This window comes from Meriones unguiculatus (genome assembly GCF_030254825.1).
Source record: "Meriones unguiculatus strain TT.TT164.6M chromosome 13 unlocalized genomic scaffold, Bangor_MerUng_6.1 Chr13_unordered_Scaffold_39, whole genome shotgun sequence".
NCBI lineage: Eukaryota > Metazoa > Chordata > Mammalia > Rodentia > Muridae > Meriones > Meriones unguiculatus.
The window spans coordinates 1698136-1714127 of record NW_026843648.1 but is presented as its reverse complement, the minus strand read 5'-3'; the positions used below and the strand labels follow the sequence as shown (position 1 = coordinate 1714127).

General features: G+C 44.9%; 1 protein-coding gene across 3 annotated transcripts; it reads right to left on the bottom strand.

Annotated features, from left to right (window-relative positions):
- Positions 1–724: 724 nt before the first annotated feature.
- Positions 725–15908, bottom strand: LOC110543656 (zinc finger protein 394-like). Of its 3 annotated transcripts, none has more exons than XM_060376390.1 (7): positions 15419–15908; positions 14895–15021; positions 14107–14579; positions 13451–13554; positions 11350–11419; positions 9590–9817; positions 725–956 (listed from the first exon to the last, which is right to left on the bottom strand). In XM_060376390.1, the coding sequence occupies exons 1-3, from the start codon at positions 15764–15766 to the stop codon at positions 14122–14124; spliced, it is 933 nt and encodes a 310-aa protein (XP_060232373.1). In that variant the 5' UTR covers positions 15767–15908; the 3' UTR covers positions 725–956; positions 9590–9817; positions 11350–11419; positions 13451–13554; positions 14107–14121. The 3 variants fall into 3 exon arrangements, with proteins under 3 accessions (XP_060232373.1, XP_060232375.1, XP_060232374.1); XM_060376392.1 differs by having other exon boundaries at positions 14388–14579; XM_060376391.1 differs by lacking the exon at positions 725–956 and adding an exon at positions 7509–7776.
- Positions 15909–15992: the final 84 nt, after the last annotated feature.

Below are 15992 nucleotides of genomic sequence, written 5' to 3'. Positions count from 1 at the left end.
GGACCTACTTGGTTCTAGCAGTTCCTCTGATGAGTGCAGGAATAGTGTCTGGTTCTCATCTCTTCACACTAATTTGGAAATTATAATTTCAGAGGCTTATATATATCATCCCCTTTGAGCAAACAATGTAAGTTATTTTACCTTTCATATTTTAAATAGTGTCAGAAAAATTTTAGTGTAGTCCACAAACTTCCAATACTTGTAAGTTAGCTTCAAAATAACTGTAATTGCTGACATGTGCTACTACATCTCTCTCCTTTTCAAGATTGTTACTATTCTTTCCTCAATTCAAACAGCAGAATCACACTTTAAATAATTCATTTTTTATAATATGACTAAAACATTTGTGATGACAAAGTGAAAATGTGTACAGAAGAGAGTCCACTAAGCTTCAACCCTACTTCAAAAGTCTGTACCACTGTGAAATTTTGAGAGTAAGAGAAATACCCCTCCCATAGGAAGAGCGGACCAATTGGCTATCTAATATCAAATGGACAGTCCTGAAAACACATATACAATTAACATTATACTGAATGAGCTGATTATATTTATATAGTTAGGAATATCCACACACATATATGTACCTTAATATACATATACTTCTGTAACAATAATTAATTAAAAAAGAAGCTATGATTTTAAAAGAGACCAAGTAAGGGAACATGAGAAGATGTGTAATAAGAAATAAAATGGGGAAATAATGAAGTAATTATAAAGCAATACATAAATCAAAACTATTTTATTTTTGTACAGTAAAGCCTAATCAAAGTGGCAGGCATGAGGGACATACTCAAAGGTTATTAGACACAACCAAAATATCATCAAACAAGGAGAGATGTTTTTTTCTTGTTCTGTCTCAGGAGCCTTGGCATAGCGAGGTTCAGTACATTCCATTGGTGGTGAACTCCTCACAGGCTTCCATGTAGTTTATGGATTCTCCTAGGACAGGTCTCGACCTAACAAAACAGGTATTCAGTGGATAATTACAAGACTGATATCCATACTAAATTTCAAAGGGTGCACAGTTTTAAAACACAGGCTCAATTCCCAAAGCAGGATTCTGTTGAGCTATAAGCATATTTAAAATGAAATAGGAAGAGGACACTTAGGAAGAGAAGTATTGGGAAGAGATTGGAGAAATAGGCTTTTTTTTCCAGAAGTGATCAACTTGAGAGTCATGAGAAGACTCAAGTTTGAAGAAGTGTAGCTGGTAGGATATAGATCAGTGTTTAACACTTTAATACAGTTACTCATGTCATAGGATACAACCATAAAATTATTTTATGGTTATTATGCTTTATTATTATAAAATTATTTCATTGCTACTTTATAACTGTAATTTTGTTACTGTTATGAATTCTAATATAAGTCTCTGATAGGAAGATATCAAATATAGCATCTCCAAAGGTGAGAACCACTTGCCCAGAGTGAGGAAGGGGGTGAAGTAATTGTATTTCAACTAAAATCATTTTTTAATTTGAGTAATAAAGACTATCCATTATTAATAAAGTTTGCCAATATTATTCATGATTTAAAAATTAAAGCAGGAAGCACATTGCAAAGCATCATATTGGAGAGAAAAAGAAATACTAGAGTAATTCACAAAAAGGACATATTGATGCCAAACATTAAATGAAGGCCAAAGTAGGTGACTCCTAAAAATTGGCCATTGTAGTAGCAACATGGATATCATTGTTCACCCTAATGCAATATGTGTGCAATAAGAGGCAAAATACTTGGTGCAAAACATGGTGAAATGTATATTTATCCCCATTTATTAATTCCTAATACTTTTAACCTATCAAAGTTCCACCTGAAAAAGGCAATATGGAGATGTCATTAATCCTGTGAACCTTAGGGCCTAACAGATGTAAAAATCATAGGTTTTCAAAGGGAATATGCTTTACTGAGATAGAAAGCTTCATGCACAAGAAAGTCAAGACAGCATTGATGTCTACAGAGGAGGATACTTGCTTATTAGTATATAGTAAAGGCTAAAGACACGTAGAATTGTGACTGAAACAACCTGGAAGATACTCGGTAAATCTCATGATCAAATATGTAGTATACAAGACACAAGATAATCATGAACAGATCATTTAAAATTAGAATGCCTATTTCTTTAAATGATTGAATTTTGTTGATAGTAAACTGTACCTTCTGTAAACTGTGTAGTTTAATATGTATAATTTTACAGTATTAAATGAGATAGCAAAACTCTACCAAACTGTAAAGTACTTTATAAAGATTTTCTACTCAATACTTCTTCTTTCAAATGGCTGAAACATTGGAATGCAGGAAAAAATACTGATACTAAACAATATTCATAAAGAATTCGTGATACAGTTCTTAAATAGCAAAAGAAGTCATTTTCCTTGCCTCTGGCAAAAGGGACATATGGCACTCCATTGACCTGTGATATCAGGATATCAGCACCAATGCTGGCCTGCAGGTCAAGTGAAGGGGAAACAAAAGTACTTCTTACACATCTCAGAACCCACACCTGTATTCCTGTCATTCCCAAACAAGCCTAACTCCTCCTGCACTCTTCTAACTCCCAAAATATTCTAGTGTAATTATCCCTTTATGAAGGCAGTTTCTTTACTTGTCTGAGCTATCTCCACCTTTCTGTCTTAATATTGTTTCTTTTCTCCTAGACAGTTTGGTCACATGAAATATGTTTTTCTCCCCTCTCGTATGAACTTTTCTAGAATCCTCTGAAAATTTTTAATCTTTTATCCATAATAAAAGTCTTCCCTGTAATCATCTAAGATTTGGTGTTTTTTCCTGTTATCCAGATCATATAATTGAACATTTAAAATATATCTGTACTTAAGTGACTATTACGCTGCTAAAAACAAGGAATGTATACAGAGATCCCATAGCTTTGAGTTAGAAAACACTTAATGAAATGAATGAAAGTGTCAAAGAAAGACAGCAGTCAATGGTTTTCAATATGCACATAAATGAAAGGTATGTAATGTAAAGGTACGTTAAAAGTAGTACTAATTCAGTTTTATGATAACAGAATTGAAAGTAAATGAGCACGTTTGGAAAACAGTTGTCTAATCTGAATCTATATCAAAATATTGAGATTTAGGTTTGAAAGAACACAAAATATGTTAGAAACAATAAAAGTCTGTTGAAAACCAGAGAGTTTTCAGATTTTAAGGTTGAAATCTGACGCAAATTTAAAACAAATCCTTGTAGTCAGGATGAGTACCAAAATTAGATGCTACAGAGAATAGTCCTCACTCATAACTTGGTCAAATATACAAACACCTTTTTTCTTTATATCTCAGAGCATACTTCAGGTATTTTTTTCTTTCTTTTGGGGAATGGTACTAAATTGTAGTATGAGTATTTTTTCATGAATCTGGGTTTACATAATCTGAATGAATCAAGACATGCTTCTTGAAACCATTAGTGTACCATGAAAACCATAATAGTCATTTAAAAATACCTTTACAGTGGAGCCTAGAATGGAGAATCTTTCACTGGGCACAAATTAAGCTTTTCTCTCATGGCACCAAACAAAAACTGCTACAGCAGTTTGTAGACAAACTACTGAAGAGCACACATTCTGTAGTAGTCAGAGGGAAAAACCACTGTGATGTCAACATTCCAAGGCTCAGGCCATAACTGACAAAGTGACACATGCATTTCACTTCTTTCAAACTGTTGACTTTATAAAACAGTGATTTTGAACAATTCTTGAACAATATGTGTTTGGAATAACATTTTCACAACCATATATGTGTATATGTTTGTGTAAAAGATATATGTATAGATGACCGATAGGTGATTGATGTTAGACAGGATAGATACCTGTAAGATGTGTTCCAAAATAGGAGGAATACCTTTATAAAACATCATGATAGACTAGGATCAAATAGAAGGGGAAGAGGACCTTCCCTATCAGTGCATTAGGGGAGGGGCATAGCAGGAGAGGAGGGTGAGATTGGGAGATGAGGGAGGGGGCCATAACCGCAATGTAATTTGAATAAATTGTAATAAACGTTAATAATAACAGCAATATTAAAAAGAGAGTATGTATAAAAAATCATGACATTTATATTCATCTCCAAAGATTATTAATTCCTAATTCTTTTGACCTGCTAAAGGCCCATGTGAAAAAAGGCTTCATGCAAAATCATTAAGACTGTGAACCTTGGAGTCTAAGAAATGCAAAAATCATAGCATACTTCAAAGATGAATATGCTTTACTAAGATACAGTCAGAAAGCTTCATGCACAGAGAAGTTAGAACGTTTTAAAGATTGGAGAGAAGTGCACATGCTTATTAGTGTATAGTAAATTTTATATATTAATCCTAGACACACAAAGAATTGTGACTGAAACAAGGGAGATACTCTGTAAGTTTCCTAATAAAGAAATGTAGTATACCTTGGACATAAAATAATCACAGACAAATCGTTCAAAATTAGAATGCCTGTGTTTAAAATGATTGTATTTGGTGATAGGAATAATTTTTGCTTTCTTGAAGTGTGTAATTTCATTAATATGTGTAATTATACATTTCTAATTAAGACAGAAAAACTCTACCAAACTATAAAGTTCTTCATAAAGATATTCTGCTGAATAAATGATTTTTAAAATGTGATACATGAGTATGGGAAATAAAAACACATTAGAAGGACATCTATATAGTGGCATGCTGTAACTAAACCCATTATTTTTAAAATAGTAGTGAAATAGTCCAGCAAATTAGCCATTCTCCTTGCTCTGACAAAAGGGTCATATGGCTTTCTATTGACCTGTGACTCCTATCAAGATATCAACACCCATGGTGGTCTCCAGGTTCCTTGAAGGGGATGTAAATGGACTTTTTATACATCTCAAAACACCCATCTAGATTCCTATACTTTCCCAAACAGCCTCAACTCTTTCTGCACTATCCTAATTTCCTAAATAGTCTAGAAATATCCTGATTTTTTTACACTAATTAATTTATTTATAAATTTCACATCTTCATTCCAGGCCCCGGCCCTTCTCTCCTCACAATCCTACATTATTCTCCCCTCCCTCATTCCCTCTTTCTCTTCAGAGAGGGTCACTCTGTGTACCAACCCACCCTGACACATAACATGAGGTAGGACTAAGAGCTTCCTCTCTCACTAAGGACAGGCAAGACAGCCCTGCTAGGGGAAAAGGAACTAAAAGGCTAGCAACAGAGTCAGAGACAGCCCTCAGTCCAATTGTTCGGGGACCCACATGTTGACCAAGATACACATCTGCTACATATGTGTAGGTGGACCTAGGTCCAGCCTGTGCATTTATGAAAGCATAGTTTGTCTCTGTCTAAGCTATCTCTACTTTTCTCCTAATATTCTCCATTCTCTTCTAGACAGTCTTGGTCATATCACGTCTGCTTCTTTTTTTCTTTGCTCTGAACTCTTCCAGGTACCTCTGAACATCTTTCCTCTCTGACCCATAATAAAATTATTCCCTGTAATAACAGAGTGGCTACTATTTTACTGGTTTGTATACTGCTCCTGTTCATAAAGTTGGAATATTTAAAGTATTTTATTAAGTGAATATTACCATGCCTAAGTCATTTTATTTCATTCAAGGAATATGTACTGACACGCCATAGTTTTTACTTGGGAAGGATTAAAGATCCCTGTGAATTGAACAGTCAAAGAGAGACATCAGCCAAGGCTGTCATCAAATGCATCTGGCAATAATGTAAAGGTATTTTATAAAATATTGCCAATGCAGTTTCATAATAAAATTGAAATTAAATGAGTAAGTCTGGAAAGTCATTCCTATCTAGCAGAATCAGTGTTCACATATTGAGAAATATATGTTTGAAACCAGAAAGTTGTTGAATTTGGGGCTGAAATTTAAGCAGTTTCCAACAAAACTTTGTTGGCATAGTGGGTAATACAACTAGATGAAAGAGAAAATAATCTCTCATATCTTGGGCATATAGTTTTGAAGATACATAGCTATCATTCTCGTGTATAATAACTCAAAGCATACCTCTCTGTCATGATAACTTTGTTTCTTTGGGGGAATGGTACTGATTATTGCTAACGGAGTAGCTTTTCATGAGAAAACTGTTAAGAATTAGGTCACAGGTTCTAGAGAACTCAAGACAGAACACTTCCTGAAACCGTTAGTCTAGCATGAAAATCATAATGAGCATTTTAAAATACCTTTACATTGGAGCCTGGAATAGAGAACCTTTCAGTGGGCAAAAAATTATCCTTTTCTTTCCTGGCACTAACCAAAATGGCTACAGCAGTTTGTAGACAAACCACTGAAGTATAAACATTCTGTAGTAGTCAGGGGGAGAAACCACTGTGATATCAACATTCTAAGGCTCAAGCCATAACTGACAAAGGGACACATGCATTTCAAATTTTGACTTTAAGACATTGATTTAAAAAAAAAAAATTTGAACCATGTGTTTCGAAGAAATAACATATTCAAAACTGTGTATGTGTGTATGTGTGTGTAATAGATATATGATATAGACGATAGAGGATAGATGTTAGATGGAAGGATAGATAACTGTAATGATATCAGTGTAACAATAGGAGGAATACTTATACAGGGTCAAATAGGAGGAATACTTGTATAGGTTCAAATAAAAGGGGAGAACTAGGGTAGGGGTGTAAGGCGAGAAGAGGGAAGGAGGGTGGGATTGGGAAGAGATGAGAGAGGGGGCCACAGCCACAATATAATTTGAATAAATTGAAATAAATGAAAATAATAATAATATTTAAAAGACAGTAATATAAAAATATCATGAAATTTATATTCATCTCCAAAGATTATCAGTTCCTAATTTTTTAACCTGTTAAAGGCCCAGGTGAAAAAAGGCAGCATGCAGAATCATTAAAACTGTGAACTGTGGTGTCTAACACATGCAAAAATCATAGAATACTTTAAAGGTGAATGTGCTTTACTGAGACATGGTCAGAAAGCTTCATGCACGGAGAAGTCAGAAAGCTTGGAAGAGTGGAGAGGAGTACACATGCTTACTAGTATATAGTAAATTTTATATATTAATCCTAGATACACAAAGAATTGTAACTGAAACATGGGAGATGCTCTGTACATTAATTAATAAAATATGTATTATACTTCGGACATATAATCATGGACAAATCATTCAAAATTAGAATTACCTGTGTTTATGGTGATTGTATTTGATGATAGTAATAATTTTTGACTTCTGCAAAGTGTGTAATTTCATTAATACATGTAATTATACAGTTTTCATTAAGATAGAAAAATTCTACCAGACTGTTAGGTTCTTCCTAAAGATATTCTGCCGAATAATTATGATTTTAAAAATATGACACATTTGAGTATGGGAAATAAAAACACATCATAAGGAAATCTCTAAAGTGGCATGTGATAACTAAACCCATTACTTTTTAAAAGGACATAATAGGTGGGAATAGTTTAATCAGGCTCTCCTGATTACACTATTTAATTAAATAATTTAAAAAACAAGTTTAAACTTCTTAGGTCCCATGAAGTGCAATTATCCAAAAATGTCAGTCCTGGACCTGCTCAACATGCAGTATCAAAGGAATTCTGGGGATTAGAAACAAACAAAAACAAAAACAGACAAACAAATAAACACACATACCAAAAACAGTATTCATCCAGAATTAGTGAAATAGTCCTTGTCCAGCAAAATAACCATTTTTCTTGCTGTGACAAAAGGAACATACTGCTCTCTACTGACCTGTGGCTCCTATCAGGATATTAACACCCATGGTGGCTTCCAGGTTGCCTGAAGGGGGAGTAAATGTACTCTTTATACACCTCAAAACACCCATCTAGATTCTGGTGCCTTCCCAAACAGCCTCATCTCTTTCTGCACTATCACAATTTTCTAAATATTCTAGAAATTACCCTTTCTTTCCACCAATTAATTAATTTCATATCTTCATCACAGGCCCCCATCCCTTCTCTCCTCACAGTCCCACCATTATTATTCCCTCTCCCATGACCTCATTCTTTTCAGAGAGGTTTACTATGTGTACCAACCCACCCTGACATATCACATGAGGCAGGACTAAGAGCATGCTCTCTCAATAAGGACAGGCAAGATAGCCCGGCTAGGGGAAAGGGAACTAAGGGCAAATAACAGAGTCACTGAAAGCTCTCAGTCCAATTGTTAGGGGACCCACATGTTGACCAAGCTGCACATCCGCTACATAAGTGAAGGGGGACCTAGGTCCATCCTGTGCATTGATGAAAGCCTACTTTGTCTCTGTCTAAGCTACCTGTACTTTTCTCCTAATATTCTTTATTTTCTTTGAGACAGTCTTGGTCATATCAAGTCTACTTCTTTTTCTCTCTCATCTAAACTCTTCCAGGTGCCTCTGAATATTTTTCCTCTCTCATCCATAATAAAATTACTCACTGCAATAATAGACCAGCTGCTATTTTGCTGGTTTCTCTGCTGTCCCTGCTCATACAGTTTGAATATTTAAAGTATGTATTTTATTAAGTGAATGTTACTATGTCCAAGACATGTTACTTCGTTTAGGGAGCCCCGGTCCTAGTGCAGGTGGCTCCTCCTCACATGCTGCGGAGGCCCTGGATGGATGACTCTAGGGTCTGGAGAAAGCAGAGCTCTGTCAGCCCTGGAGACCTTGGCTCTCTGCCACACTGCTGTACTCCCCGGCCTCAGGGCATGGAATCTCCTTCCCCAAGAGCTCAATCACCTCCATCTGCATAGCCTTCCTCCTTCCCTCCCTCCCACTTCTTCTTCCCCTCACTGCATGGCCCTGCCTGGCCTGGAACTCTGTATACCAGGCTGCCTCCAACTCCATGGAGACCAATCCTCATCTGGAATTAAAGACATGTGTCCCTAAGTCTGGACCTTTATTTCAGGATTTATTTATGTCATTTTGTTTTTTTGAGACAGGGTCTCTCTACGCAGCCCTGGCTGTTCTGGACTTGCTCTGTAGACCAGGCTGGCCTTGAACTCACGGAGATGCCCCTTCCTCCGCCTCCCTGAGTACTGGGGTCACAGGCATGCTACACCACCCAGCTAATTTATGTATGCATGTACGCATGTATGTACACATGTATGTATGCATATACGTATGTATGTATTTTTTGACACACCACATGTGTGCCTGGTGTCTATGGAAGGTGGAAGAGCATCAGATTCCATGGACCTGGTTGTGAGCTGACAAAGGGGGTGACTGGAACCAAATCCTGAGGCCCAGGCGAGTGCTCTTTAACTGCTGAGCCATCACTCCAGGCCCTATACTACTTTTTGTATTATCACACTTGTTGCATGTGCATGTGTGCATGTGTGTGCATGCATGTTCTATCGTCTCAGCTCACTGCATTATTTTTTGGTGTGTGTGGGGGTAAGGTTCTATCATCTAGCTCAGGCTGGCACCAAGCTCAGAGTAATCCCTCTGCTTCAGCCTCCCAAGCCTGGCCATTCCAGGACTGAGTCCAAGGCCAACTGTGTAAACTGTGAAATTGTGTCTGTGCACAGCTGTGCTGTGTGGGCTGCTGGCTTCAACACGGCACCAACCTTTCCTGAGGATGAGGGTGGCTCGGAGCCAACGTCCACCCACCTGCTGGGGGCTGTGCTCCCCTTAGGGACTCCAATGCCAGCTCTTCAGCAGACACTGCGGCAGGGTGGCTCAGTGGATAGTGCGTGCATGGCCCGGTCTGCACCCCAGCACTGCCGACCACCACTGGAGAGACATATCTTGAAATCCCAGATCTTCATGGCCCCGTCGATGCCAGTGGTGCAGAATTTTCGACAGTCTTGCTGGTCTACCTTGTAAATTGACACATGGCTAAAAGAAGAGTGAGACCATGATGTATGTGGAGGGAGTGAGGCCATTCCCCCAAGCCCCACACCGACGGATAGCTGGGGGTGCACTAGGCTCCAGATCCCTCAGGGCTACATGACGAGACCCTGTCCTAGAGTGGGAGGGCTCATCACTCACCCGGGATGTGGTCCAGCAGGTAAGCCCAAGACTACATCAGGCCTTGGCCAGGTCCCCAGAGCCATACACTGGGTACTGGTGTTTGCATAGAGCCCTACCCATCTGAAGGTGGAGGCAGGAAGGTTACAAGTTCAAGGTCAGGGGGCTACAGGGATGGCTCAGCGGTTGAGAGTGCTGGCTACTCTTCCAGAGGTCTTGAAAGAGTCCCAGGACTCACATGGTGGTTCACAGCCATCTGGTGTCAGAGGAGAAGGAGAGTGAAAAGGAGGGAGAGAGAGAGATAGGGAGGGAAAGAGACGGAGAGAGAGAGGAAGGGAGAGAGAACGGGAGAGAGGGAGAGAGGAATAAGAGAGAGGGAGAGAACGGGAGAAAAGAGAGGGACAGAGAGAAAGGGAGAAAGGAGAGAGGCAGAGAGAGGAAGGGAGAGTGAGAGAAAGGGAGAGAGAGAGGAGGGAAAAGGAGGGGGAAGGAGATGAAGGTAGAGGGAGAGAGAAAGGGAATGGAGAAGTAAGGAAAAGGGGAGGGAGAGGGATACAGGAGAGAGGAGAGTGAGGAAGGGGGAAGGAGAGGGAGGGGAAGGCAGCAGGGAGGAAGACAGGGAGGGAAGGAGGAAAGGCCACAGCCTCAGCATGGGGCTGGTAGGGACAGAACAGGGCTCAGCAGATGCGGACACAAAGAACTACTTTCTCCTTCCAAGCTCAAAAGTGACCGGAGCATGGCTGAAGCCAACCAGTCCTCAACAAGGCCTCTGAGAGCAGCCTGCTTGGGCGGCCAGAGCCTTCCTGGGTTTTGAAATCGGCCTTCAGGAGTTCCAGGTTCCATCCCAATCCACAACCCCAAAGGAAACAAACAAATAGGGAGACTTCTTATAGAGCCTTCACCCCAAGATGCCTGCAGAGCTGGGCAGACAAGGGACACCAGGGTGAGCCAACTTCACCCTGCAGAGCTTTCAGAGACAGCCTCCTCCTCCTCAGATGCCAGCTTGGCTGGACTCGAGCGTTGAGGCAACAGCACAGCCCGTGAGAAGGGCCTTTACACACTCACTATCATTTCAGGTTGTTATTAGTTCATTATGCTGTGTGTTTGGTACACAGGTCAGCGGACGACTGTGAGAATCTGTTCTCTCCCTTCTCTGTGTGGGCTCTGGGCAGCACATGCACCTTGTTTGACTGCCACAGCCAAGTGGCACCATGCAAGTAGGTACACTGTGTGCGGGGAACTGTGTACAGGGGAGGGTGCGAGGGGCACATCCCGGGACTGGCACAGGCAGGTGGCACCCAGCTAGGGTGCCCACTGTGGGAAAGTGTATGCGGGGGAGGGTGTGTGAGGCAAGTCCTGGGCCCAGCACAGGAGGCATCCCAGGAGGGGCACACACTCACCTCGGCCACGATGCTCTTCTCTGAGGACAAACTGAGCAGTGGTAGAAATTCTGTCTTCAGAGTCGACACACTGCACAGGGGAAACACGCATCACACATGGTTCTCCTCCTTTGTGAAGTGCACACTGAGGACCAAACTCGGGCAGTGCCACCTTCACATGAGGATCCTACCCTGCAGACCAGAATGGCCTCGAACGCATGATCCCTTTGCCTCGGCTCCCTGGATGATGGGACTGTGGGCCTGCGCCTCTGTGCCTGGCTTGTAAGAGTGTATTCATGTGAAAGGGTGAAAGCTTGACACCAAGATCTCTGACATGACCTACGAGGTCGGCTCTTTGACTTCCCCCACCACCACCCGAGAGAGGAGCAGTCTTGCCAGGCCACAGAGGAGGACATTATAGCCAGTCCTGATGAGACCTGATAGACTAGGGTTATATGGAAGGGGGGGACTTCCCCTAGCAGTAGACTGGGGGAGGAGCAGGGAGGAGAGGAGGGAGGAAGGGATGATGGGGAGGGAGGGATGACAGAAAGGGAGGGTGGCAGGGATGATGAGGAGGGAGGAAGGGATGATATGGAGGGAGGGATGACAGGAAGGGAGGATGGCAGGGATGATGAGGAGGGAGGAAGGGATGATATGGAGGGAGGGAGAGATGTGCGGAGGGAAGGAGGGATGATGCAGGAAAGAAGGAGGGTTGGTGGGGAGAAAGGGAGGGATGACAGGGAGGGAGAGATGATGGGAGGAATGACAGGGGGAGGGAGGGAGCTACAGCTGGGCTACAAATAAACTATAATTAATACAAAAAACAGAAATTTAATTTAACAAACAAAACAAAATGCAAACAACCAAAAAACAAAATAAAAGCTTGACACCAGCAAAGCTGTCGCAGAGCACAGTTCTGCCGTGGTGACCCTTTCACAAGAGAACTAGTAGAGTCAGCACGGGGAGGACGACGTCCGAACTGTCCACGCCACTGCATCCTCACAGGGTGGCCAGGAGGAGGCCATAACCCAGGCACATTCCTAGGCTGCCCACGGGGGGGGGGGGGGGAAGGGGGTGGGGGAGGGGGGGCAAGTGCCAAGCCGCCTGAAAGCGGACTCGACTCCAGGCTTCTTCCCTTGCCACCGAGCCACCTTCACCACAGTCTGGTGACAAAGCACCATTCAGACTCTTCCCGAAGACCTGGGGTGGCACGAAGGCAGGAGAAAGATGGCCCCTGTCCTGTTTGGGGTGGTGTCAGGGGAAGGAGCTGAGGGCGTGCATGTGCCGGGTGGTGGCAGCAACTTCAGCTCTGGTTTCCTGGGACAAAGACCGGGCTGGTCTTGAACTTCTGAGCCTCCTGCGCCACCACACTTCCCATCTCCCTGGGGGCTGGTGGGGACCACAGATGTGAGAGACATTCAGGCATCTGTGGAGCCATCTTCCCAGCTCCCAGCCATCATCTTCATGAGGGTGGCTGGGACCAGGCCTGCTGTCTACAGGTGCTTCTTGAAGGGCAGGTGTGGGTTACTGACCCCCAGTGAGACCCAGCTGCTCTATCCTGGGAGCTGTATACACTCCCCCTAGCTACAGTGCTCTAGGTTACTGTGTCGAGAGTGACTGTGGCCAACTGTATACACTTCCTCCAGCTGCCAAGGAGAGCGTGTCCAGATCGGTAGCTGTCCACCCTTCCCCTCGCTGCCGTGTAGGGCCAGCATGTATAGATCGCTAACTGTACCCCCCAACCCTCCCCCCAGCCAGGAGAGGACTCACTGAACACTCTTGGAGGTGTTGGCCACAGACACTGTGCTGTCGTGGCTGACCCAGGCCAGGCGGCTCCCGATGGCCGAGCAGCTAACGCTGTGCACCCAGCCACCAGCACAGCTGCTGCAGTGCTGGGTTTACAGGCGTGCAGCACCTACCGGGCTTCTGCAGTGCTGGGGGAAGGTAACCAGCTCAGCAAGTTCTCTAGCTGCTGAGCCACATCCCAGCCCCAGCTCCTTTTCTAGACAAAGAAGCTCTCTTTATCACCAAGCTGCTCACAAGGTACTGTACTTTGCAAATAAAGGAGCCCAATGGGTACCTTGTCAGTGCTGAGCAACAGGCAGTGCCCATTTATCCTCACCTGGATTTGAAGTCACATGATGCTACAGCCAGCAAAATGTTGTTGGGGTGCCAGCCCAAGCTGAGGACTGTGGAATGGGCTTCTTAATGTGCTTGCTCACCCACCTGAGGAAGGAAAAAAACCTAGTTTACACTGTCTTCACAGATAAAAACAGCGGCATTTTCCAAGCCGCCCCATAAACCCCCTCCAAATAAAACTGATCTATATGTTTATAAAAACCATTTCAATTCTGAAATCCACAGACAATGTTAGCTACATTTATGGAGTAGTTTCATGGGCTCCCTACAGTGCACAGCTGCTCCTGCTGAAGGCTGGCTTGCTCTCTGTCAGGGAAGAGCTTCCTACACAGAGTTCAGGCTGCCTCCGACTTCCTGTGAACCCCACACTGGTCTCAAAATAAAGCTAGAATCACAGGCCTGTGCACCACACTGGCCCGAGGGGCTGACATACAGCTCACGTCCAGGGACTACATGTCCGACCACAGTAAGGTCCAGTCCACCTATGACCTCTCAGCGAACACATACAGTCAACTGCTCCAAGGCAGTCAGGAGAAAATGCTTTCTACATGAATTAAGAAGAGTTGGGGGCTGGGAAGAAAAGGATGGAGAGGAAGAGATGAAGTAGGAAGGAAGGGAAGTGAGATTAGCATGGCTCACCAGTCCTTTTCAGACTCAAAGTAGCAGACGGAGGAGATGAGCTGGGCTCCACTCCCCACAGCAAACTCGTTCTCCAGTGGGGACTACTTCACAAAAGTGGTAAAGTTGATCCTGAGCAAGGGCAAGGGCGGTGACAACCTCCTCAAAGTTGTCACTTCTCCAAAGCCCCTCCTCCTTGGCCCCACAGGGGACCTGTGAGATGGCTGTGCACCCCGGCTCTCCACTTCTCCAAAGCTCTTCCTCGTTGACCCCACAGGGGACGTGCATGGTAGCTGTGGTACCTTGGCTCTCCTGGAGAACCCTGGGGGTGTGGCGGTGGCAGGACAGCATCTTTAGGTAGTTTCTCTTCCCTGTTGAGGTCCGTCCTTGGGGGCGCGCCTTGTACCAGGCCTGCGCAGGCTTGACCTCCTTCTTGCAGTCCTTCTCCTGCTTTGGGATCAGGATGGGGTTCCAGGCAGCTTGGTTCTCCAGGCCTGAAATGCGAGAATGTGAGCAGAGAGAGAACGGGCCCAGCCCGGGACTCCAATGTCAGTGTCAGGACCCGTGGTCTCGGTTGGGTTGGGGGGGGAGGTGTCAATCTATAAGAACTATTCCCCTGGGCGCTTGTGGAGAGGGAGGTGTGTGGGGGGGTGGGAACTGGGGGATTCTGGGAAGAAGAGGAGTTCCAGAGGCAGGAGGACAGGAACTGGGGCATTCTGGGAAGGGTGTTTCATCACAGCATCCGGGAGGAGACCCTGGCTCACTAGAGTCATGCGGACCACAGGGCATCAGAGAGGAGCCTCACTCACCGGGCAAGGCCGTGCTCCCATAGTCCTCAGTGCTCTCTTTGCACAAGCCATTCTGGGGGGCCGCGGCCAGCTGCTGCCACTCTCCCCAGGTCGGTGATCCAGCCTTGGCCTTGAAAGTCGGGGTGCCCTGGAGGTGTGCAAGACCTCAGTTAGTGCTCGCTTTCTCTGCTGAGAGCGAGGAGCTGGTGAGCCGAGTAGCAGGGTAACAAAGCGACCCACGTCACCTCGACTGGACTCAGGGACCCCTGAAACGCGACTTCGGGGCTAGCTTGAGCTAGCCAGCATCTCCAGACAGCTTTGACTGGGCTGAATGTGCGGAAGGGAGACAAGGGGAGCGCCAGTGTCCACCTCCTCCTCACTGCTAATCAGGGAACAAGGGGACCAGCTACAACCCTGCTGCACCTTCTTGGGCCTAGACTGTGGATCTTGTTCAACCCCAAAGTGCGCCCTTCCCTCTCGGAGCTCTTGACACAGCGGTGGGAAGACTCATTCGCCTGCGGTCTCGGGGTTTGGGGGGTCCTCACCTGCGGGGAGGCCGGGTGCAGGGCGCGCGCCCAGGCCCCTGCCTCCTCCCCGCTCTCGGGGGGCAGGTGGCGCACGGGGTCCTGCAGCCGGCGCGCGAGGAGGCTGAGGAACTGCTCGAGGACCAGCAGCTCCAGCATCCGCTCCTCGGAGCGCCGCTCGGGCCGCAGCCAGCGGCGGCACAGCTCCCGCCGGCGGCTCAGCGCCTCCTCCGGGCCGGACACGTCCCCGGAGCGCAGCCGCCAGAAGCATCTCCGGGAGGTTTCGGGGTCTCGCCAGTCCCCGGGATCCTTCTCTTCCTCCTCCGCTTCTGCTTTCAACGCCAACACGACCGCGCAGGCCACCGCCATCGCAGCCTCCGGGGCCACGAGACCCCGATGAGATTCCCGGAAAGCGGGGCGCGCGGCCACCGTTTCCCCCAAAACACCGCCACGACAGCTCACGACCCCGGCCAGCGCGCCAGCGGGAGAGAAAAAAAAAAACCAGGCCGGAAGTGCGTCATCAACCCACGCCTACCCCGGACAGAGAGATACAAAAGCCGGGCCCGTCGTGGGTCTCTCCATGCGCATCTCCGCC

Coding starts and splice junctions, on each gene's coding strand:
- LOC110543656 (XM_060376390.1), bottom strand. CDS start 15,766: ATGGCGGTGGCCTGCGCGGTCGTGTTGGCGTTGAAAGCAGAAGCGGAG. Junction 15,022..15,418: donor TGCACCCGGCCTCCCCGCAG/GTGAGGACCCCC, acceptor GCACACCTCCAG/GGCACCCCGACTTTCAAGGC. Junction 14,580..14,894: donor TGGGAGCACGGCCTTGCCCG/GTGAGTGAGGCT, acceptor CTCGCATTTCAG/GCCTGGAGAACCAAGCTGCC.